Below are 24,720 nucleotides of genomic sequence, written 5' to 3'. Positions count from 1 at the left end.
TTTTTCAATGTCGTCTTTCTTTCCGTCTCTGTTTCCATGGGGTTTGGTGAAATGACCGAAAGGGTCGGTTGCCATTCGGTTGTTTGTATTTCAATTTTCGCGCCTCTCTTCTTTTGATTTCTTCGTTCTTGTCCTTCTCTTTCTCTCTTTTTGTTATATTTATGTGTGGTCATTCAAAACAGAGGAGTGCGCCACTTGCGCACAGATACCAATTTCCTAGCATCTCAAATCGCTTTCTGTCGATTTTCTTTTTCTCATAGTTAATTTTAAAGTGATTTGATTCACTTAATTTTTTTGCTGAAAAGTTAATTATTTCAAACTGGAAGTTCTTGAGAATCAATTCAATAGACTTCATAGACATCAGTTTCACATTTTTAAAATTTTAGAAAATAATAATATGTCGTTCCCCCGTATAAAACATGAAAACAAACAACAAAAACGAACATATACATACTGCCCTCTTATTTTCTTATTTTCCCTTTTTCTATGTCTTTTGTATAACGTAAACTTTCCTTCTCAACGCAATCACCTATCATCCTGATGTCGTCGCCGCCAAAAAGAATAACGTTACATGACTGTTTTATGATTCATTTATCTATTCACTTTCATGGGTTAAAGAGTCTTTGTATGCATGACAAAAGACAACAACTTTACTGCCAAAAATGTGTTGTTATATGTTTTTTCTAGATCGAAGTTCCCTTGAAAGTTCTACATCTGGCGAGATTCATACCTCTATTACGTCGAGTGACCCAAAATTAAGCTTCATCTATTAAAACGGTGAATAATTTATCCAAATCGCAAACAGTTGACACTTTCTTCTCGCCCCAGTTCACCCCTTATATCAACGCACTCGGAGGGCGTAAGAATGAATTAAGCACAATCTCAAACATTTTATTTTTTCGCCAGAGAAAATAAATAATTCTGAACTGATTAACAGACTGAAAGGAATACGAAAGTGCTCTTTAAAGAAGACTACATTGAAACAGTCTAAAACGATAGAAAGTATGAAAAAATTCACCGAAGATAGCAATTTGAGATCTCTTAGTTCACCGTTTCACACTCGTTTTTCGTAAAGTTCTCCGAATTTTTGATCACAATTGAATTCTCGCTACAAAAATACATTCAAAATACCAAAAAGGTGCTACACAGAAAGAATGAGAAGTAAACCATGAATTCCTTTTATTTTTACCGGCAACCAGACCACCAACGATCGCTATCTTGACTGATAGTTATGACTTTTCGCTTGCCCATATATTTTCTTCTTTTCGCCTCCATCTCTGCATATTTCACATCCGAAATGTTCCGATTTTTCAATCGAAACCAAGTGCCACGTTCTCCTCTCCTTCTCTTCGTATCAATCACCCAAACACACAGTTTTTGAGGTGGTGTGTGTTGTGGAGGAAACAAAAAAGGCCGAAACGAGAAAAAATGCAGCAGTAACACACAGCAGGTGCTCCCTCTTTTGTATCTGCTGTTTGTTCTTATCAGCAGCACCTTCTCTGGCTCTCTGGTCTCTAACGGCCGGTGTTGCCCTACCTGCTTTTCATTATTATTGATGTATGTTTTACAAGTATTTCTAATTGATTACTTGAAAACTTTGAAATGATGACAGCCGATTATTATCCGATTCTCTTTCATTATTGTCATGAACAATTTCTGAATAGACGAAGAAGGATAACTATTGGAAGAGGTTGGTTTATGAAATAATTTATCGTTTGAACTTTTGTGTTCTGAGAGTCACTAAGAACGAAAAGATGATTGCTCGGCAGAGCTTCAGTCCTGAGAGTGAAAACAATTTTATGCGTGGATTTGTGGCATAACGATGAAGATGCTCTTGTTGAGCTGAAGATGACAACGTAATAGCCTTTTCTTTCGCAAGTTTTACGAAAAATCTCTAATCGATTTGATTTCAAATGGGTTCTAATTCTGAGTAACCGTTTGTGAAGAGTGCACATATTTGTAGGCAACTGAGAAGAACTTGAAAAATGTATGACAAAAACTAAGATCACCTACAGAATTGTTATGTATCGTACTTTAGCTTGAAAAAAAAGATTATTGGGTTTAACTTATCTCAATGCACTAGGGCTTTCTGGTATCCGAGTCCATGAAAATCTTCGAAAGCACAACGAGAAGCAGTCAATTAATATCTCAAGTTTTTTTCATCATTGCCATCTTGGATCTCATTTTCACCGATGACCATATGTTGAGTACATTCTCTGTGTGTATGTGTTGTCTCTTTCACACGAGTTCTCTAAATTGTTCTGTCTATTCTCCCGCATTACTCTTCTACAATTTTCGAAACAGGCGAAAGAAAATAAGTCTTTAGTCATCTAAAACTTTCTCATAAATTGTAAAGTAGTTTATCCAATTTATCGAATCGTTGATCAAATCGTTCGGTTCTCAAAATTGTTGAGGGATGGTGAAGAAGGCAGAGATATTAAGATAGAAAAGAGTACTTGAAAATGAGCAAAGTTTGCTCTGACTCTCTTTCATCTTTTTTTCTTCCATTTTTCCAATCACTATTTTCATTTTCCCGCTTTGATAACAGACTATTGAGATAACTGACTACGTGCTGTATTTCAAATTCAAATGAAGTATTTATCGACATCAAAAGTTGTTTCAACAGGTATATCACAGTTGTAATTTAATTTAAATCATCAAAAATTAATTTTAAAAAGTAACGCCTTGCTTCCAAATGACTCATTCATTTCTAGTGGGCCTTTTTTCTCCCGATTTAAAATTTTGGATAATGATAAGATTCAAAAAAAGATAGAGAGAAATGAGCCTCGACGGCGACAACAGTTGTCTTTTTGTCTCCAGCCGTTGTCTTTGTGATGAGCAATGAGAGTTGAGAAGAAATGCTTGCTCAACCAGGAGAATTGACTCTTTCACAACAAAGTTGCCACACTCTTTGAGAGATCGAAAACACCACCAAAATCTATCTATCCACTTTTTTGTTTTCACTTACCAGCATTTTTTAGTGTCAGTACTTCGTCTCGATTGATTCATCGATGTAATGCATTCCACCTAACCAACTAGTTTGAAAGCCTACCGTTTTTAATAGTTTTATAAAATTTGATTCAGGGATCTTGCAGCTTTTAGTTGAGATGATTGGGACATACTGTGGATTTCATTAAACGCTGAGCGTCTGCTTTTTTGTGAATTTTTCGTCTGTTCTGCGATAATCCGTATATTTAACTGAAGTTTAATGATTTAGGAGTCATATTTCAATACACCATCTGTCCGAATTTTGAAGTCCACTGACTAATTGGGTTTGGTCGTAATTGTCAGTTTTATGACTTCTAGTTCCACTGCGAGATACTTTTGAAAGTCCAACACTGGGAGACATTGAATGAGTTCTTCTACTGTTTTTTCAAATCGAAAAACGAGTTATTACGAATAGTAAACCAAAATTCCAACACACCTATGAATAATTCACGAATTTTCTCTACTCACTACTGCAGTAATACTGACTCTCGGAATATAATCCTTAACAGATTTTCGCATCTGAAACTATCATCGAGTCAACTGTTGGTAGCGTTTTGATTCTGAATTTGAAAGTTGATAGCTAAATATTTTCTGGAGTAGAGTTTATTCACTCAACATAAGTCTTCTTCGAAATGGACGCTATGCGACGATTCAGTAGTATTGTTTCACTGCTCATGAGACCAGGTTAATAATATCTATGTTAATCCTAAGTTCCTATCAATTCGTTGTCACTGTTTTAGTTATCAAATCTTGTGTTCAGGTTCATCATCTTCGTTATCACGGAAAAATTCTCGTGACGACGGATTGACATCTTCACCAACTACAGCGCCGGCCCCTGTTTTTACAACTTCTTCAACTTCTTCAGTTTCTACTTCCGGGGAACCAACTACATCGTCAGCAGCACCAACATCAGGAGCGGTAACGACCACGTCGAGGCAGACGTCGTCGAATTCGTCAGTCGATTCGAATCATAATGGTGGGTGGAGACAAGAGGATACTTGAGTACTCTATTAGAAACCAAGAGAAATATATACATACACATAATTCGAAGACTGAAAACTGAGTATCATAAGTTGTAAACCGGAAATGAAGGCCCCGAAATACGGCACACCGTTTTCTTGATAATTGGTAGAATCCTAAGTTTTTGAGGCAATTTCATGCAATGTCATCTTTATTTAAAGGTACGTAAATTTTCTACCAATACTTCGGTATCTATTAACGTGGAATAAGATTCACTACGAGTTCAGTAAAGATGATAGAAGGGTTGTCATCTACTATGCTTGAACTCTTCCATCCTATTCAACCACTTCTACTAGAGCATAGTGAGGTTCATATCTAAACCAAATTGACGTGTGAGTAAAAGGACGGACGAATAGAATAAACAATGCCATACTTTGCCCTTATTTTGCCTCCTCCTCTTCATCCTTCTCTCCACGTTTTGGGATCATCTCTCATTCAACCACAAGCCTCCTCTCAACAGCATGAACCGGTTCACTTGTGTGGAAAGAGAAGAAATAGAAGGAGTAGAACAACTTATTCCATAATAGATGTGCGAAAAGGACAAATCGACCGACTTACTCTTTCGGTCTTTTTTCACCAATATCTCAAAGGAACCAACTACTAATTGTTGTAGTAAGCAGCACTTTCTGTTACTGCTTTGTTTCTATCGTATGTCCGTCATTCATTCCGTTATTCGTTTAGACATAAAAATGAGTATTAGATTGGTATCTACGTATTGTCAAGTTACCACCCGTTCGTTAGACTCTGTTAGTTGTCGCATTCTCATGGCCAGCAATAATGTTTTCTTAGCCAGTTTCTTTCTATCCTGTAGAGTAATAATTTTCCATCATGCCCGTAGACTAACGAACACATTGATTCCTCAGTGTTAGTCAAGGGATACAACTAGGTCCCCATCCAGCTTAATTTTTCATTAAAGTCAAATTTTGTCTTAAACTGGAACTTCAGGATTACAGTTAAGGTCTAGATAATTCTTGCACTCTTTCACTTCAAACTATTACCGTTACTCGTCTTATGCGCATTCCATTCTAAAAATAGCACAGCTTCAATTCTGGAAATACGCCTCCCGCCAGTTTCCGTTCACCTCATCTTCATCCATCCTTCCTCCTCCTCATCCGTTTCCGCTCCTTTTCCTTTAGAGGAACGATGCTAATTTTACTCATCCTGAAGTCCTCCCCCTCAAAGGATCTTCTATCATGTTTGCTCTCTCCCTAATGATGATTATTAAAAAAGTGAGGGGTAAAGTAAATGGATCCAAATAGAATGTGTGTCTTTGTTGGTCATCGGTCCAGTCGCCCCAGTCTTCAATGTCGTCGTTTATGACACTTTTATACGTCTCATCTTTTTTGGTATCAAGTCGGTGGCTTTTTTTTGTCACACATAATTGCAAGTCTTCTTCACAATTTCTCTCACAAAACAACTTTATTTTATATCATCACATCTAAAGAGTAGATCGCTAATCAAATGATATCAATTATTCTTACCGTCAGAGTATTACGTTGCAAATCATTTTGACACTTTCGGAAAATAAGTTGGTCGGCGTCGAAGACAAAGGTTGTCCTATTCTCATCTTCAATGAATGCTTCATAGCGACGGCTTCCCGCCAAGACGGTGTCCTCGGGTAAACCACCGAAAAAGATTATTAGCCAACACTCAAAGACACACATACAAAGGTTAATTGCTACCGGGACAGAAGACCATGGTCTCCTGTGTCACCGACGACGAAAATCATGATTCTCGAGGAGAAACACTTGTCGAGAGGAAGTAGAAGATGCGCCAGAGCGAGGGTGAATACATTCCGTTTCGTTTCTTTCAATTCTTGTGTTCGTTCACCTTTTCAACTATCCGTTATTTCATGTTTTAATTTCAATAAGACGTTTCGTAGAAGTAACCATGGATTTTGGAAACGTTTCTTAGAAACACTCGATCCAATCGAATCTTTTTCGTTTTCTCTGCGAATTATTATTCTTTTTGAGGATTTTAGAGCGATGTTTTGGAGCATTTGTATTTAAATTTTCATCTCACAAGCAGAATATTCTTACGGGTTTCGTAACATTTTCATACTCATCATATATAGATGATGCTCTTTGTTTTCTTTGTCTCTCTTTTGCCAACTCCACTTTTCTGTTTTCCAGACAAGTTGTAAGGTTGTGTAAACATCGTGTAATGTGCGTCAGAACCAGTCAGAGACTGAATCATTTGGACCCTGTTGTCCCAGATTCTTCATGCCTCTTATATCTCACGTCACCTACTTACCTTCATTGCGTGACTTTTGACGCCTCCAGAAATGGGAAAAGAGGGAGGGTCGAGCACTACTAGTTGATGTCTCTTTTCGCTCTACCACAAAAATGTCACTTGTCTCTTCTACACTAGTAGCAACACCAGTAGAAGAAACAGAAACAGAACTATCACTCATTTTGACAAGTTGGCTCTTTTGTGACCACGCTCATTCGCCACACACCGCCCTCTCTTTTTTCGTTTTGAGATATTCTTTTGCTCAAACTTTTCATTACCAAAATTCTGTAAACTTTGAATAACAGTATAGTCATGAATATTATTTGTTTCTGTGTCAGTGAGATTTGATAAGAATGAATGCAGTTAAGAAATGGTGAATTCGGATTTGGTATTATTTAGTCAAATCTCAAAACTTCGTTTCAATTTTCATACCATTCTTCTCCAACGGAAAGAAAACTATCCAGAAACTTGGGGAGATGTGGACATACACATGCACATAGACACACCCATAATAGACCAATTTTCTCTCAGCTTCTCAGGTGCCTTCAATGCTCTCTCCTGTCCTTCGTCCACCTCTATCCTTCACCTCTTCTTGCCTATTCATGACACCTTTGCATCCATGAATGAGCTTTTGACTAAACGAAAGAAAAGAGAATGCCACGAAAATTCTTCGGACTACATCCTCTGTTATGCCATCTTTCTGGATAAATTCGGAGTAATCAGAAACTTGAACTCTCTTCAGAACTTTGAGCTGCTCTTTTTTAGTTGTGAAAAAAACATCGAATATTAAATTCACATCCTCCATTCGTTGGGACATCTTCTTTTCTTTTTCCACAGAATCTGCTGCGTGTTTTAAATATCAAATTTCTTCCTACTTCCTCCTCCCACATGAAATGACTCTTTTCCATTGCTCTATTTGTATTCAGATGGCTCTTGTTTCAGAAAACATAGAGAAATTGCATCCGCTACCAAATGGTATTCAAAAAAATCATTTTCATAAATTTTTATGTGAAAACCCAGAGATCTTCTAGTTTCAGAATTTTTTTCAACCTCATCAAATAGCTTTCAGAGTTGAAAACGGAAACAGTTTTATTTCAAAATTCGATGATTCAAAGCATTTCTTATGATATATCTATTAGGACAAAGCAATAACAATCAGAACTCAGAATTGTTTTTCACCATAAAACATTTTGTTCATTATGGTTTTTCCTCACGACCCAGATTCGCATAATTTGGGGAAGAGCAGGTGTTTCACCTTTGTGTCATGCACACACATACACACAAATACACCTAACCTCGTTTTCTACCTTTAAAGGAAAATAGGTATTCTCCCAAGAGAGGTTATATATGCAGTCTCTGCGTGTGTTTACCGTCATCTCCACCTCACCTGTCTTTTGATGTCTAATGCGTCTCCCTATTCGGTATACTGTCTCTCCAATTGTTAATCATCCACATTTTGCATTAGGCATCGAGCATCGGAACTTTAACTTATCCGAAGAGGAAGATATGAATTATATTTCTGAATTCAACCTAGTTTGAGAAAAAAATGAAATTTATTCGGTTATTTCAAATAAACTGATGTTTTCTACATTATACCATTTCATTCGTCTTATTCCCTAAAATATATCCATCAAACATGACGTCTCCTCTTAAGATGCGACTCATACCCAAGAAATGAGAAGCTCCTTCCCTTGAGTTAATAGAATGAATTAGCATGAATTAGCATATTCTCTAACTGATTTGCCAACGCGACTGTTCTATGAATGTTGCAAGGTTTCATTTCACATGTTCATCTGTTTTGAAACATCTAAAATGGAAGAATAATTGGGATTTTGAGACCAATGTTTTACAAACCCTTGAAAATGTTGATTTCATTTGATAAGCAAGAATGTTCCCGTTGAGGCTATGAAATACTATCTCCCATTCTGATCAAATCACCAAATCTTTATATGTTCTATTCTAATCAAACACATCCAATCATCCGAATCTATTGGTAGTTATTCCAACAATTTAATTTCCAGAAGCAATGAAGATGATACGCCGCGCCAGACCCAAATCATATGTGCTGGCGACGTCGGCCTCGATGAACGACGATGTTCTTTCATCGTCAATTATAGCTAATGAGCGTGAGTTCAATTCATGTACCCGCCTACTTTCTATTGGTTTTTGAAATTCTCAATGAGAATCTTTCAGAATCTTCTTCTATTTCACATGATACCACCACATCAGGTCGTGAGCTACCATCTTCTTTGATGGGTTCAACAAATTCAATGGAGATGAGAAGTGGCAGAGCTACAACATCTTCAGTAACTACCACTACTACCAGTTCGGGTCAGCAGACATCGAGAAGTTTGAATGCACCGCATCCACCAGCAACTCATCGTCTTCAGCGATTTATTGCACTCTTCAATTCTAGCGTGAGTATTTTTCTTAAAAGAAGATGTGAATTCTCTAAAAGTTGAATTCGGCAACATTGTCAATTCATCGGTTCATGACATGATTTAAAAGCGCATCTAACTTTTCAAAATAGTCTCGCAGTTAAAAAATTAGATGCTCCTTTAAATCACCCGGCATGTCGGGACAGTTGATAGAAAGCTGCTCATTTACAATATTGAATACAAACGTTTCACATCGTAGGTGATTCTCACATGATACCTGCGAATCTTCAAAAAATGATATGAATATAGCCATTTTTATAGAAAACGTCAGACGGATCTGGAGAGCCGAAGAAGTCTCGAATGAAAAGATCTCGAACTTCTCTTCCTGCAAGTCGTTTCAATCTTCCTGGTACTATACTTCAAAGAGATGGGGTGGCCCGCCAAACATGGGTTAAACATCAAGAAATTGCACTTGGAAAATCAGGAAAACGGAATCATTGGGAAGATCGGTGGGCAGTTTTGTGTCGAAGAAGTCTGTATCTTTGTGTTGAATCACCCGCATATACTTCTGAAAAGGTAAGTTAAATTATGAAAAGGGAAACGTTGAATAGAGTTTTAGGAAGAAGTGCAAACTTGACGCATTGAGAAAAAATTAAAAAATTTTCAGACAATCGAGCTGAGCAGTCATACTCGTGTGGATATTTGTAACTCAATTGTCGATATCGCCTATGATTGGCTTTCCTCTACATTCTCCAAACAACGACATGTCGTTCGGATAGTAACACAAAATCGAAGCGAGCATTTGATTGAATTAAACACAGAATCCGAAATGCTCTCATGGATTTCAGTATTACAGTCGAGTTCAGAAGATGGATTGTCTGCGATGGGAGGTGTCGATGAGAATGAAGTGGAAGGAACCACAGGTAGTGGAAACAATAACAAAATTTCATCGAATTCGGCCATGCTTCACAATTCACAATCGGTAAGTAATTAACTTTTTTTTCTGTAATCTTACTATTGAGACAATCAGACAATTAATCGGTTATTCTATTTCTCATTGATCACATTTCTTCTGTTTTTGTTTTTTGATGCCATCTAACCCACAACCCACCCACTCTGCCCCATTAATTTCCTTTTGGTCATTTTGAAAGTATAGTTTTAGATGTCCTTCTGTCTCTTTTTTCCAAATTGATGCGCAAACGAGTAGAGCAAAAAAGAGCAAATCCTTTCTTTTTTCTATTCTTTTTTCCATTCTCTTTTCCTTTGACATTCAAAGTTTTGGCCAGAGCACACATACACGCGAAGTGAGCCGGAAAGAGACGCTCGCCTGGCACATAGAGCAAAGCCTGAAAGCGTCGGACTTGCGGACTCGCTGCAGTTGTGTTGTGAGTGTGGCATTGGGCGCAGTGGAAGGAAGAAGATGGTGTGGGGTGGTATATGAAAACGGATTAAGTTAGTCGTTGGAGGCATCATCGGCATCTAGAAGAGAAGTGAGCTCCCCACACATAGCATCTTTCTTTCCTCTCATTCACTCAGTCGTATTCTACCACAAGGAGGAGCATCTTCTTCAACGACTTCTTCTCCTTCTTCTTCGTTTGGTGATCAAAGTGAAAGAGACGTAGACACTATGTCTTTGTGTGTTTCTTTTTAATTAATTCTCACTGAAAGAGGCAAGAAAGGAGAAAGAGATGTGCTCTTCTTTTTCTGTTTCCTTTTCTCAGCGATGACAACATCTTTCGCGTGTATTCTTAGTCCTCGTCATCTAGCCGCCCTTCATCCAGACTTCGCTCGAAAGAGATATCTGAAAGCCGTTGAAGCCCTGAACCCCAGTGAAGAGATTGTTTGTCAATGTCGTGTTGTTGGCAAATGGAGAGAGATGGAGAAGAAGAAAAAGCGAAGAAATCTCATTTTCTCGCTTTTCTCTTCCTTTCTTCATGGCTCATCTCTCTTACTTTGTTCACTTCGTCATTTTCTTCCCCTTTTTTGAAGTTTTCTAGATTCCTGAGTCGTCTAATTTTTAAGTATCTCGTATCTCAAACTACAGTTAAAACCTCTCAAATCAACGCACCAGATTGTGCTTCGCTTGTTCTCGTTCGTCTTCTTGACTTGATTTGTGACAACAGACGGCAAGTATCAATTTACAAGCTGAGAGCGGACACAAGAAGGAGGTAAGAGTGTGATGAATGAATGAAATTCTTTCCGCCACTCTTATTTTATTCTTTACCAACACCCAAATGCTTTAACTTACTCTTTCTTGTTCACATCTAGTTTGTTTCGTTTCGCCTTGATTCTCTTTCGGGAAAAACTTAGCGTACAAAGCTAATTATGATCTTGAGAGAGTTTTGAAAAGAAGAAAACTTGGTAAATTAGGGAAATTTTAGTAAGCAAAATCTCAGATTACTGTAGGAGTTAGTTTCAAATAGCCGAGCAATGTGATCTCAACGGCAATGGCTCATCAGCATTTATAGTAGTTAACAAGCAAATAGATGCATGCGCAACATGTAGAAGATTTGCTAGAGAAAAAAAGAATATGAGAAGAGAAAAGAAAACGTCGAAATCTCAGGTTACTCTCACTTTTCATTGCATCTTTTCGGAATAATTGGACTGTTTTCCTCTTCTTTCTCTGACTATTAGTAAGTGAAAGAAGCCCTGAAAAGAGGGCCCATTGGCCTGCGGTTATTTGTTCCACACTGCTTCTCTTCGTCGTCTTCGTCGCCGAGACCTCTTGTTTCTATCTTCTCCTTTCCTTTTCGGCAACTGTTTTCTTCTCTTTTTCTGTGCTTTCTTCTTTTCCTCTTTTTTTGGCTCTGAGAATTGAGAGGAGCAAACGAGGAGAGCTCGTAACAGAATGATGACAGCATCCCGTCCCCTTCTTCTTCCTCCGGACTCGTCGTCACGCACATTCCTTTTTGCTCATCACCCACCCAGAAATCCTCGAGTCATACTAAGAAGCTCTACGCGGACGCTTGGATTTGGGAATAATTAGAAGATTCCCTTACCATTCCAACTGATTTGCAGACAAAAATTGAGAGGATGATTCTCTCCTCTTTTCTTTTCTCATCCTGTCCTCATTTTTCTGGTCAGCTCCTTCTTCTTCTTCTTCTCTTCGTTGTCGTTTATCCGGCTCTAATTCTGTTTACATGTAGGCGGACAGAAAGAAGAAGAAGACGAAGAAGGAGGCAATTCGTTTTCTTTTTCCGCCGTCTCCGAGTCGTCTACTCCATTTTGCCGTCGCCTCTCGTAGTTTCCGTTTTCTCACTTTTTGTTTTCTAGGTGACGGAATCTGAAAAAAAAACAGTTTCTCAAAAATTGGGCTGGTGTCAAAGTTGTCAGTTTCGCTGTCTTCTTTTTATGAATCTTTGTGTAGTATCCGACGAAGTAATATATCTAATCTATCCTGATTCATTCGTTTTATCCCCATATCTTCATGATGTTGCGTCTTCATCCCTTCTCCATTAGCAAAAGTGCTGTGCCTAGTGCATAGCATGCGCGGCGGCACGGCGTGACGACGACCCTACCAATAAGCGAGCACTGAAGCGTGACCAAGGTAACATACATTTCTCTCTCTCTCATATTTCCTACTCTGTCTCTTTCTCTCTTTTCATATTTTCCTTAAAAGTTCCGTTGCCCTTCCTTGCACGAACACAGAGTTGTCCTGACAACCAACCTGCGATCCAATGCGAGGTCAGGACAGTGCAACCAGTCGTGACCATACTCAGAAATCTCCTAATCTAATGTAACGTTCGTAAGGAATTCTAAATTGACTGTGGATTATACGAATTCCAAGTATCCCTTCCAATCCAGAGAGCATTTGATTTTCATTAAAAAATATGTTCAATCTTAAAACTTTCTATACTTGAAAAAATTAATTTTGTTCGAGTTGCGGTGAAAACTGAACCACAATTCATGCTCATTCGAAACATGCGGATAATACAGATTTTTTCTCAATTCTGCCTGTCAGATTTTTTTGTTTCTTCATTTTTCGAACATGAGCAAACAGCAACCGAAATTTTTTTTCTCGTCTATTTCATTCCATACAGGCGTCGCCCAGGAGCGCTGCCCCGCCGACAATATACAAAGGGAGAGAGAAAAAGAGAGAAAAAAGGATAATAATAGGCATTGTGGGTAACGGAAGCACACATACATACACCTTTTCGTCCCTCTATTTTCCACTCTTTTTCGTGTCGCTCTTCCGTCCTTTTCCACACTTTTCACTCTTCAATAGGGTCTCTTCCAACATTCTAATTTTCAAGGACACCGTCATTTTGTCCATTTTTGTTGTTGCTGTTGAAATTGAACAATAGTAATAATAACTATTCAATTGAATCATAATCCAATTAAATCTCGGTTAATTACAGATCGCATCGTTGGCGTCATCGTCATGTTCGACAGCGACTACTTCTGAATTTCTGAATTCACAACATCCACCACTTCAACAAGCGAACCAACAACAGAAGCATCAGCAAACGGTCAATGAATTGAGCGCTGGAGTTGCTTCATGTAAGTTTTCTTGAATTTGGTTATCAGAATTCGTTGTGAATTGTGAATTTTCAGATTTGCCGACGTCGAAAAGTTTTGGAGGGTTGTCCACGACAGCGTCGTCGACGACGGAAAGCGCCAAGAATCGTCTGATTATGCATCGGTAAGCAATATACTTCTAAAAAATAACTGATGCGACATTTAAAAAAAAATAGCATATGATTTTTAACTGATTTTCCGGTCGACCCGAAGGGGACTATTAAAATAAGTTGTAGCCAAATTACAGTTCAAAATATTTTAGACATGAAAAGTCGGAAAAACAAAAAAATATGGAATTTACTTTTCCATAATCGGTTTAATTTACATAAATAACAGCTATTGAGGATAGTTTTTCTCTCTCCATGATTCATAATTCATAGTTTTTTTTTCATTCCATTTTCACGGTTGAAATAGCAGCGAAAGAAGTCACCTCCTCTATTCACACACGTACGATGAATTGGCTATTATTTGCGGAAGTTTTGAATTTTCTCTCAATTTTTTGTCTTTCCATTCATCGCTTCATTTTCTCTTATTTTATGTCTTCTGGCTTGATTTCTATTCCATTCGGTTTGCTTTTGTGCGAATTCTACATCGAAAACACCTTTTTTGTTGAAGTGAAAACGCTTTCCATGTATTTCATGTTTATTTATTCTCAATTTTGCGATAAAAATACATTTCGCAAAGTATACCGTCTTATCAGTTTTCACCATTTCCAGTAGAATTAGAAACATCGACACGAAATTTTTAAAAGATATTTTACAGAAATAAAAATTTGATTAGTTCTAAAATAAACTAGAATTGACATGCATTTCTAATGAAGATCGATGTAGAGATTTCTCTCTTCTCTCGCATTCCAGCTCATAAGGAATTCAAATAAAGCACAAGCTCTATATCTTTCTCCCTCGTGTAACTTTATTGTTCCTTTAATCCTATCCATTGTTAAAATCTCCGAATCATGACGCTCAGTGAGCAATAAAGCTTGAGCAGGTGCTCAAACTTTATAAAGAGAGTGTCATCCATTCACTCCTCTCTCACACCTCTCCTGTTTTTTTACTGTTTCCGTTGTTAGTGAGCTCAATATGTGAATATATGCTCTCTTTTAAACAAAATTAAAATGTTCGAAACGTCGAACCGGCGTAGGAATGATAATTTTGTTGTGAGTCTAAAAAAAACCACATAAAAACTTCTTTAATTTTCAGATACATTGCTAAAAACTCTCAATTACAATCTCCAACATCCAATAAGAAAATGGATGTGGATCCATCCAGCGTTGCATCAGGGTCTACATCAGGATCGATCAATCATCATTCTTCCCAAGCTGGTCCAAGTAGAGAATCAGAAAACGGAGAAGCTCCCACAGCCACAGCAACAACTCCGAAATCAGGAAGAAAATGGAAAAAATCAAAAGCAGCAAAGCAAGGAAGTGGTGGTGGAAGTAGTGGAAGTTCTTCAGGAAGTCAACAACAAGGAGCAACAGGTACTCCACTACCAGTCCTTGGTGTTCGATTGGCAGATTGTCCAACGGGAAGTTGTGAGGATCATGTTCCAATGCTCGTACAAATTTGTGTGTGTGTTGTTGAATCATACGGAATGGATACAGTGGGTATATACCGTATTCCGGGAAACACTGCAGCTGTCAATGCTCTCAAAGAATCATTATCAAATAGAGGATTCGATAGTGTCGATTTATCAAAAGTAGAGTCATTAGATCCTCGGTGGCGAGATGTGAATGTTGTTTCATCACTGCTGAAGATGTTCCTTCGGAAGTTACCGGAGCCCCTGCTCACTGACAAGCTCTATCCATTCTTCATCGATGCTAATCGAATATCAACTCATCATAATCGTCTTCACAAATTGAGAAATCTTCTGAGGAAGTTACCACGTCCACATTACGATACCCTACGTTTCCTTATTATTCATCTCTCCGAAATCACGAAACATAGTGATGTCAATAAAATGGAATGTCGAAATTTGGCGTTAATGTTCGGACCGTCCATCGTCAGACCATCAGATGACAATATGGCAACAATGGTGACACATATGAGCGATCAGTGCAAAATCATCGAAACATTGATTCATTATGTAAGTATTAATATGAAGTAGTATTAGATTTTGAAAAGTATAAGAGCGGTTCAAAATTCCAGTCTACAATAACATTTCCCTCGTAAAAATGTATTTTTTAACTAATATCATAATTTTTCAGAACATTTGGATGTTCGATGAAACATCAACAACAGAAGATGCTGTACCCGAACAACATCCGTCAGATGGACAAAATCCACTGGAGCCTGGTGGTTATGGAGTTGGAGTTCCAACTGGAGTATCGGCTGCATCTTTCAACGATATGCATAATCTGATACGAAAAGCCAATGAAGATCAGGCGGCAGCCATGATGAATGAAGGTGGTAAAGGGCAAAAAATCAAAAACATGTTACGAAGAAATTCACGTCGGGATAAATCAAAAGGAAAATTAAAAATTGAATCGACAGCTCCAGCTGCTGTAAATCCACGTGGATGGACCCAACCAACTCCTTCGAATACATCTGCAGCGAGTGTTGAGAGTGCATTTTGTGGAAACTATCAAGAAAGAGATATCGATGCTGAAATTGAATCTCGACAGACCGTTTCACCACAAATGACATCTGGATCAGCTGACGGAGCATCATCGACTCGTCTCGATCAAAGTCCTTCACTTGAGAGCTCTCTTGGAAGCCTTCCTGACACTTCAAGAACTGAACCAATATTGGGTTCATCTGGATATAGAAACGACGATGAAGAAGGGAAAGAAGCAGCTCGACGGAAACGTCAAGAGGAAATGTATTCAGCTCGACGGATTTTTATCGCAGGAGCAGCAGGAGCGGCAGCGGCGGCAACGACAAGTGCAGATGCTGAAAAAGCGGCAATTGATGCGTTGGCCAATCATTCACAACATCTTCATTTGGCAAGCAGTCCCGCATTTGAGGTTCTTAGTGAAGAGACAAGAGAAAAGATTCGAAGAATGCAGAAAAAACAGAATTGGCATGATACAAAAGAGCTGAGGAGTACTGGCGAATTACTGAAAGTGAGAAATTTCGTTATTGAGAGCGATATTTTGTGAAAACGGTTGCAACTATAAGAATTAATCCTCTGTTTATTTAATTCTGTAATCTGAATGCGGCTTCTAACCTTTTCTCGAAATTAATTGAAGTCTCAAACAATACGCGAGTGTGGAATAAAAATTAATATCGCTTAGTCTAGTGAATATTCATATTCTTTTTAGACTTATTCACCTACCAAAGACCTCACCGACGCTCTATCATGCACTTCTGATTACTCAACAACAAGCTCCGCGCCGTTAAGCACAAATCCGCCTTTGGCAGTCGCTTGTGCTGATCAGCCAAACTCTAGCTCAGATTATGCTTCAAGGTAGATCGATTTCTCGTTTACCTTGTTTAACACTTGGAAATTTCAGTGATCCTTCTCCATGTGCTCGTAATCCATCCACGTCTCCAGCTTCTCGCCCGTCGAATCTCGCGATCTCTCCAGGTCAACTTCATGCCACTACGTCGACCACTTCCCAACAACAGCAACCAATGAGTAGAAGTCAAAAGATTCGGTTAAGGACGAAACTCGGTTCTCGTGATCCCTCTAGAAGACATACTTTGAGTGACGTTGATACTTTGAAGGTAATCAATTCGTTTCAAATTGAACTGGATTCACCGTTTAAAAGTTTTCCAGGAAGGCCGTCTCGACAAGCTGGCGCGTTGGTTTGGGATCCGAAAATCGAGTCCAGATGTGAGCCGTGATGAAGTATCAGATGAAGAGAAAAACAACACAGAAACTTCATCTCAACCCCCTCCTCTTCCATCAGCAGTGCCACCTGTTATTGTTCGAACATCACCAAATGAGTTGACACCAGTGTCTGGCGATGAACAACTCTAACATCTTTTTCTCAATTTATTTTCTTTCACTCTCTTAACATGTCTCGTTCTTCTTTCTACCACTCATTATGATCTACGGGTTCCCATCTCTTCCCCATTTTCCTAAACTGTTTTCAGACCGATATCTGAAAATTATCAGCTTCAACACCTCTTACGAACTTGTGATTTTTCGGTTTCTTTGAAATTTAAAGAATTCCCTTTTTATTGTTTCTAGTGAGATCTCCAGAAGAATTATTTATAATTGTAAATTCACACTTTTAAATCCCAGCTCTCTTCATTTTGTCCCGAATATCATCATTCGTACCTCCGGTATGGGTTTCTTCTCATTTCTTCATTCATTTCTCATACATATTTCTTTCTCTAACACCCTCGTTTTTCTTGTATCCAATTTTTCTTTTTTCTGAGCCATAAAACCTCAATTCTTCACGAAAAAATCATTGATTTTAAATTCTTTTTTTTTCAATTCAGAGCATTTCATTTAATACCCTTCCTAGTTCAGAAAAATAATTTATTAGTAAAAGAATGAGGAAGTTTGCTGAAGTTGCCAACTGAAGTTATCCCTTGTTCGCTGTTTTCAACTGAAATATCTAATTGGAACGAATGATAAGTTCAATTAAAACAAACATAACACGAAGCTCCGGTTGTTTTCTCATGTGGAGCAAAGAAAGAGGCTTCTCCTTCCATCTTTGATCCACCAGTCGACTGAGTTCTCGATGTCGATAAACCAGTAGTTGTAGTTAACTGAAATATCGTATGTCTATGTGTCTGTATGTCCCGATGTCTTCAGATTCAATTCTGAATTCAAAAGAGTCTCTCCTATACCTTCTGTTGTTTTGGATATCTCGGTTTCGTTGGAATTTTTGCCAATGGATTCTCTTCGTCATCATCGAATTCATCCATTTTTTGCTCCGCTGGTTTGACTTTTATGTCAAATTTGACGTCTTCTGAAACAAAGAAATTCCAGAATTACCAAGCAAATCAGCTCAAACCATCCGTCTCCGTAGTCTTCCCAGTTTTATCCTTTTTCAAATTATTTTTCTCAGCCAATGAATCTCTTTTTTGCGCTTTTCTCCTCGCCTGAAAAGAAGAATCCATTGATTTTAGGTTATGTTCGACTTTCACTCACACAAAACACAAAACCAATGAAAGTTGCACAATATAATGAAAAAATAAAATGAAGAGTCTTGAGTAACATCTTCGATTCCATGAAGACTTCCATTATTTTGATGTATTTTTTCGATTGTTGTATAAAATTCAAAATGATTCGAATTGATTCAAAATTCTTCTGGAGTTTTCACAAGAAGATTACAATCTCATTCACGTTTTTAAACTTTTTCGTTTTGTGGTCACGATTATCTTCAATTTGATTTAACGTGACAGAATATCGATATAATTTCTGGTTTTTTGCAGAAAGAGGGCCGAGGATTTCTGATAGGAAACGATTCAGAGTTTCGAGGTAAATCAGTCAGAAACGAAATTGAGATTTCAAACTATAGCTGAATTAGTTCTGATGAAATTGATTTTTCATTTGAACGCTCTTTCATTTTTTCTAGACACTGATTCTCTTCAACAGAATTGTGGGAATGGAACTTTGAATCGATATAAGTTCTGCACTTTCTCGAACTCAAAATGATGTCAAACCAGCAGAAATATAATAGAAATCCAACCCCTTATTTCAATTGTTTGATTCCCCAAACTTCTGTCTTTTTTAATACTTTTTTTGAATGAACGTTTCTCCAAAAAAGACTACTGAAAAACTTCTTTTTCTCATTTATTGACTCAATTTCCCGAACAACGATCACTCTTTTTTCCAGGTATTCGGTTCGATTCATGAGTTTTCATTGTGTTTCCAAAAAGTGCATCATCGAAGTGAGTTGCTCAATGATCAATGTATGTTGGTGGGTGTGAACAACCTGTGAGAGTCCGATGGAATCCAATCAGTGACTCGAATGGCACACACATACAAATACAAATATCTAAACACATTCTTCTCGGGTTTGAGTGGTTTTTGAACAGTTTGAATGGCAGTTTTCTTGTGGACAAGAATGAGAAAAAGGAGAAGGACGCGCGGGCGAAGGCAGTTCAAATAGAGATCACTGGTGATAGCCACGTGATAAATAAATAGAGACAATGAGATACGGAAGAAAGGAATCTCCGTTGGTAATTTGAATTTCTGTTTCTTTTAACTGCAAATCATGTTTACATTATGGTATCAGAATACGTTATTTAGAAAGTTTTAGAGAAACGGATTTGAGAGATCAGTGTTTTTCGGAAAATCGTTCCTAATTAGATGTGAATAATTTCCGAGTTTCACAGTGTCTTCAAATCGGTAAAAACATAGCAGTACTGAACATTAAAATACCAGAAACCACGCGAAAGTTAGACGTCTGGACAGTGTTGAGTTTATTCTTGCAAACATTTATGAAGTTCCCAAAAATCAGATGCTAAGCCTTTCGAGAACTCTCATTTTTCGAAACTATAATCAATTTGTATCCGAATTAGTTGTTCGCCGAATATTTATTGTCTTTTTCCAATACCAATCCTAATAAGAATATCAATTTACAGATGCTTACTCATAGTCAGAAAAGACAGTTTTGTGCTGAACAGTGTAATCAGCAGACTTGTCACGGGCCGGGCCAAAATCAGGAAAAATCTCGGCCCGTTTTGAAACATTTTGTGTTTTTGAACTTTTTTTGGAAAATTTTGGAACTTTTTTGAACTTTTTTGAAAAAAAGTATAGTTTTCGAATAAACATTTAAAATTGAATCAAAATGTGAATATGCATGATAATTTAAGCATTTTACTCTTTTTTTCGAAAAATTTCAAAAAAAAATTGGTAAAAATGGGTACCCACTTTTGAATCCGGGCTGACCGGGCCGGGCCTGCCCGATTTTTGACAAGTCTGGTAATCACCTTACCCACAATAAAAGGAACTATCGCAGTTTGTTTCGTGAATTACAGTAAACCCTGTTTTCTGATGTTCTAATAATGCAGTCTGATCTAAATATAAATGAAATGTTCTCCGATGTCTACAGTCAACCAGCACCAAAAAAAAATCAAAGTGCAAACCTAATCAAATCGAATTCGCTTTTTTTTCTTTTCCGTTTCATATTTACTTTTTTTCTCTACTATTGCACAATTTACGCCATTCGTATGTTGGTGTTCCTGTCAAAACGAAACAGTTTCCGTCAGATCGGAATGAAAAAAATTGGAAAAAAAGTTCGAAGGTTAAAAACGGGAGTAACCATGACTTGAAGTGTTGTGTTTGAAGAAAAAATGGCGAAAATTGAATGAATTGATGAGATTTCCGAGATGCATCTCTGGCGCAACTCTGGCGCCTCGTACTTTTGTTAGAACCCAATTGGTGGCAAATGAGAGAACAAAGAACATTCCGGATATTTTGAACAACTTTTCCAATTTTGGACTCACGACAAATACAGCACGTAATAATACTGCCTCGGAGTACGATAATCTTGACCAACAAGAAGTTAAGTTGCACAAGAAAACTCAATATTAGACAGAATTTATTAAAACGAAACTAGAGAACATATGCGCGTCTCATACGTGTAGCAGTTTAAGAAACAATAGAATTATCTATTCCATTTTCTTGATTTTCCTCCGACTCTCCGATCCGAAATCAAAGTTCTGTAGAAATGAGAAGGGAGTTTTACAATTGATCCATGTACACATTGTGCATTTTGTTTATCTGCTCTTACTCTAAAATTGTGATTTACCTCTCAGTAACCACATCTCCTCTTTCCTACTTTCTATCCTTTTTTTATTTACTTTTTTGTTGCTCACAGTGCCCCGTAGAAGTACGGAAAGGAATGTGAGCAAGGGCACTTATGTTGACAATAAATAAAAATATCAGCAAAAAAAAGTGTTCGTTTGCTTTACCTCACTCTTCTCTAGATATCCAAAAATACTTGAAAATTTTTGTCTTTTTTCCAATAATATAATTTGTGAAAACACTCAAAATACTGAGAATGTAAACAGTAACACAAACTGGTACTCAATAATTTTTTGTTTTCGAATTGAAAGATGACGTGGCAAGAGAATCCACACGTATGAGAAAAGGTGTGAAAAGAAGAGCGGATTATGTGAACGGACCGGAAAAACTGAATGAAAAAATAAAGAGATGAGCAAATAAAAAAGAGGAGAGTGATTCGATGATTTCGATGGAGACAGTGATGGTGAACTGGTCGGAAGAATACAAAGGATAGGTTATTGTTGTTGGTCATTGGAAAATTGAATTGAACAAATGATTGAATGTTTACGGAGCTACTCCTATCGAGGTAGTCGAGCATACATTGAAGAATACTCTGAAGAAGAATAAGAAAAAAGAAGAAGAGCTCCGTAGACAGAGAGTTCTGTTTCAACTTTTTGGTGAACAGGATGTTTGATGAATGAAATGATACAGTTGAGGCATCTGATTCGTGTGAATGATAAATGAATTATGTCTAAATTAACTGGTCAGAATTAGGTGCTCTTAGTCCCGACCCAAAAAAAAATGCTGTCTGGATAGTTAGGAAATCAGCGCTGGCTATTTCAAAGTTATCGGAAATTTGAATATTGCCACTTGTTAGCTTTCCACCAGAGTTGTTGGAAAGTAAACTCGGAAGTTAGACGGAAGTGAGTTTTATTTCGACAATATGAAACGAACTTCAAAATATGAAGTTAATATGTTGTATTGATGGTTTTACTACCCTTCGAGCATAAAAAATTATGAAATTTTTCTTATCCCCTACCAGTAGACCCGAAAAAGCAGCCGAATTTGAAACCCGGAAGTCGGAAGTCGGAAGTGAAGACTTTTTCAGGTCTACTGGTAGGGGATAAGAAAAATTTCGGAATTTTTTATGCTCGAAGGGTAGTAAAACCATCAATACAACATATTAACTTCATATTTTTGAAGTTCGTTTCATATTGTCGAAATAAAACTCACTTCCGTCTAACTTCCGAGTTTACTTCCCAACAACTCTGCTTTCCACTACAAATCGTTCTTTGAAGTTATAGATAGTTTCGAAACGAACACCATACAGAACCATAGTTCAAATTTTCAGAGAAACTCCCATTTTTGGATTGTAGTGAGGCAACCGTGGATCTCGTCTTCATCTGTAAATTGAATGAATTTTACAAGGAATTCAAGTAAACAACCTTTCTTTTAGTAAGTCACAAAAAACGCTAAAAATATCCGTGTCTTCTCGACCACAAGTGTCCTATCACTACGCACAAGTAACCGAGAGTACTTCAAACAGTTTTCGAGATTGTGGGAATTTCGAAAATGAAAAGAAATCGAAAAAAATTGGGAGTAACTTTGAAAAAAGAAAAAAGAAGCTAAAACAAATTTAGTATATAGAATATAGAAATGGGTTGAAATAAGAAGAAACGCCTTGCATTCAAGTAGATACCTCAAGAAACCATGACGCCTGAAAAGAGACAATCAAAAAGAATGTAGTTGGTATGGTTTCTTCTGATGATTCCTAATATAAACCAGATCTGTTTCTCTCGCTTTGAAACATTCCATTCTGCACAAAAGATCAAAAAGAAATCCGAGACAATGTGACCCTTCCGTCCTCTTCAACCTCTTTTCCCTTTTCCTAATATCACACTAAACATCATGTTCTTTTCTCTTCCAGATATTCCTTCTTCTTTTATTCTTTCTCTCCTCCGATTCAATTCAATCAAACTTTTTTGCGACACCCTCTCAAGAGTATTCTCCGGTCCTTCTCTCTTTCCGGCGTCGAAATTTGTGTCTCGGAAGATTGGTATCGGATTTCCGGTGGGAGAGAAATGGGGATTCAGATAGATATATATCATCTAGACTAGATCTTTTACACGTGTCATCTTTTACCGAACATGTGTGAAAAAGTTGGCCTTTCATTGGAAGAATTCAATGGGCAAAAGTAAGAAACGAGAGGGCGGGATCATTTCTTTTGCCAGATCAGAGCACAAAAAACTGGGAGGAAAAGATGGATGAAGAGAATTAGAAGAGGAGAGAATACCTCTGTTTACCTATTATTTTGTGGAGCAATGTGTGTCTTTTAGTGAGGAAAAGAGATCGACGGCACGCCCTCTTTGGGTGGAAAGTATTGAGTATAAAATAGACAAGATAGTGGAGAGAAAGTCTAAGTTGTGAGATCTCTACACATACTTCCTTTCAAAACGAAATGATGCTCCGAGTTTTGTAAGTTTTACTCTCTTTTTTCATAATTATTTTTCTTAGCAGCTGAGTTGTAGTACTGTAGATATGAATCCTGGAACACCATAGTCTTGTTTTGCTTTTTGAGTTATCAAGCTAAAATTGCTTTCCCTTTTCCAAAATCTTATTCTCTACAGGTAACCATTTCAGTTACGACTTTAAACCTTTCAATTCTTCAGAATTATCGAGAATCAAATAGAAAAACATCTTGAGAAATTCACACTGATAATCTTAAAATAAAACTTTGTTTTTCAGAGTGTTCACCTCATTGGTAGCATTGTCAATTGCTCAATTGACATCTTCATGCACATCCTGCAATTCCAACTCAAATTATGGTGAGAATCATTTTAAATTTCTGAGAGTCATAACGTCATTACCTCATACTTATCAACAATCAATTAACAAAATCAACACAGATAACTCTCACCACCAACGACGACATAAACGTCAAGAATTCAATTCTCACCAAGTTCCTGGCTTTCTCCCTAACACTTATCGACCAGATGCATTCACTTCAGATGCACGACGTCAAGAGACACTCCGTTTGAATCAAGCATTCTTTGATTCACTTACACAGTCCCCTTCCGCCTCTTTCTCATCTTCTGATCCAATTCTAACTCCCCAAATGGATTCGTTACCTCTTCACGTTCCATCCAACAATCAACAAGAACCACAATATCATCACACATTCAAAAATCGACCAATTCCTGTTGTGTTCGCTGATCCAGAAGATCCAAAGCATCGAGAACCGACAATATTCGTTGAAGTTCATGGAGATGACTCAAATACAACAACGAAAAGTTCCCCAACCCTTGAATTCGTTCAGTTCTCTTTGGAACCAAATGCAGATGGAACTATTTATCAGTCAACACAAGGGAATGAGCCGAGTTTCTTTGAATCTGAAGCCACAAGAGCAATTATTGAAGCATTAACAAGAGATGATCCGAGATATATTCAAAAAGATTTTCGACTGGAATTCGTGGATCCAGAAGAAGATTCAGAAGACCTTCAGTTGAAGAATATGGAGAAAATAGATGCAATCAAGCACTAACTATCCCATTTGATAATAAGATTAATTCGATTCAATCACAAATCACCTACTTTCTAAACTTTTATCTGTAAATATGTCACTTTTCCGCTCACCTTTTTGATATCTATGGGCCAAATACATTTCATTGATCCATATTTCAATTGAATGTATTTGAACTGAAATTATTCAATAATATATAACTTATACGATCACTCACTTGCCATTCACCTCATCATTCACAAAACAAATGAATACGCAATAAATATTACTAATTACATTGTCCAAACAAACTCATATCTGCTAACATTTCAAAATATCAACATCTCTATTTATTTAAAAAATACACCTTTAGAGCAGGATGTATGAGAGTTTTCAAATCACTCTTGATTCCCAATCAAAAATAGATTCTTTTCTGATAGTTTGTGTAGCATCAAC

At 37.4% G+C, this 24,720-nt stretch overlaps 3 protein-coding genes across 3 annotated transcripts; 2 read left to right on the top strand and 1 right to left on the bottom strand.

Annotated features, from left to right (window-relative positions):
• Positions 1–3,620: 3,620 nt before the first annotated feature.
• GCK72_010142 (uncharacterized protein) lies at positions 3,621–17,057 on the top strand (the record flags this gene model as incomplete). The annotated part of the gene is made up of 13 exons (XM_053727711.1): positions 3,621–3,672; positions 3,749–3,964; positions 8,262–8,366; positions 8,434–8,657; positions 8,940–9,194; positions 9,286–9,600; positions 12,977–13,118; positions 13,173–13,260; positions 14,336–15,218; positions 15,340–16,197; positions 16,396–16,541; positions 16,588–16,801; positions 16,854–17,057. The coding sequence occupies 13 exons, from the start codon at positions 3,621–3,623 to the stop codon at positions 17,055–17,057; spliced, it is 3,702 nt and encodes a 1,233-aa protein (XP_053587288.1).
• A 608-nt stretch (positions 17,058–17,665) lies between these two features.
• GCK72_010141 (uncharacterized protein) lies at positions 17,666–17,956 on the bottom strand (the record flags this gene model as incomplete). The annotated part of the gene is made up of 2 exons (XM_003105945.2): positions 17,666–17,797; positions 17,879–17,956. 2 exons carry the CDS (start codon positions 17,954–17,956, stop codon positions 17,666–17,668), a joined length of 210 nt encoding a protein of 69 aa, XP_003105993.2.
• Positions 17,957–23,223: 5,267 nt separating this feature from the next.
• Positions 23,224–24,306, top strand: GCK72_010140 (uncharacterized protein; the record flags this gene model as incomplete). The annotated part of the gene is made up of 2 exons (XM_003105906.2): positions 23,224–23,240; positions 23,511–24,306. 2 exons carry the CDS (start codon positions 23,224–23,226, stop codon positions 24,304–24,306), a joined length of 813 nt encoding a protein of 270 aa, XP_003105954.2.
• Positions 24,307–24,720: the final 414 nt, after the last annotated feature.

Source organism: Caenorhabditis remanei, chromosome III (assembly GCF_010183535.1).
Source record: "Caenorhabditis remanei strain PX506 chromosome III, whole genome shotgun sequence".
NCBI classification, from domain to species: domain Eukaryota; kingdom Metazoa; phylum Nematoda; class Chromadorea; order Rhabditida; family Rhabditidae; genus Caenorhabditis; species Caenorhabditis remanei.
Note: the sequence above shows the minus strand (reverse complement) of the source record. Positions and strands in the feature narration are given on the sequence as shown.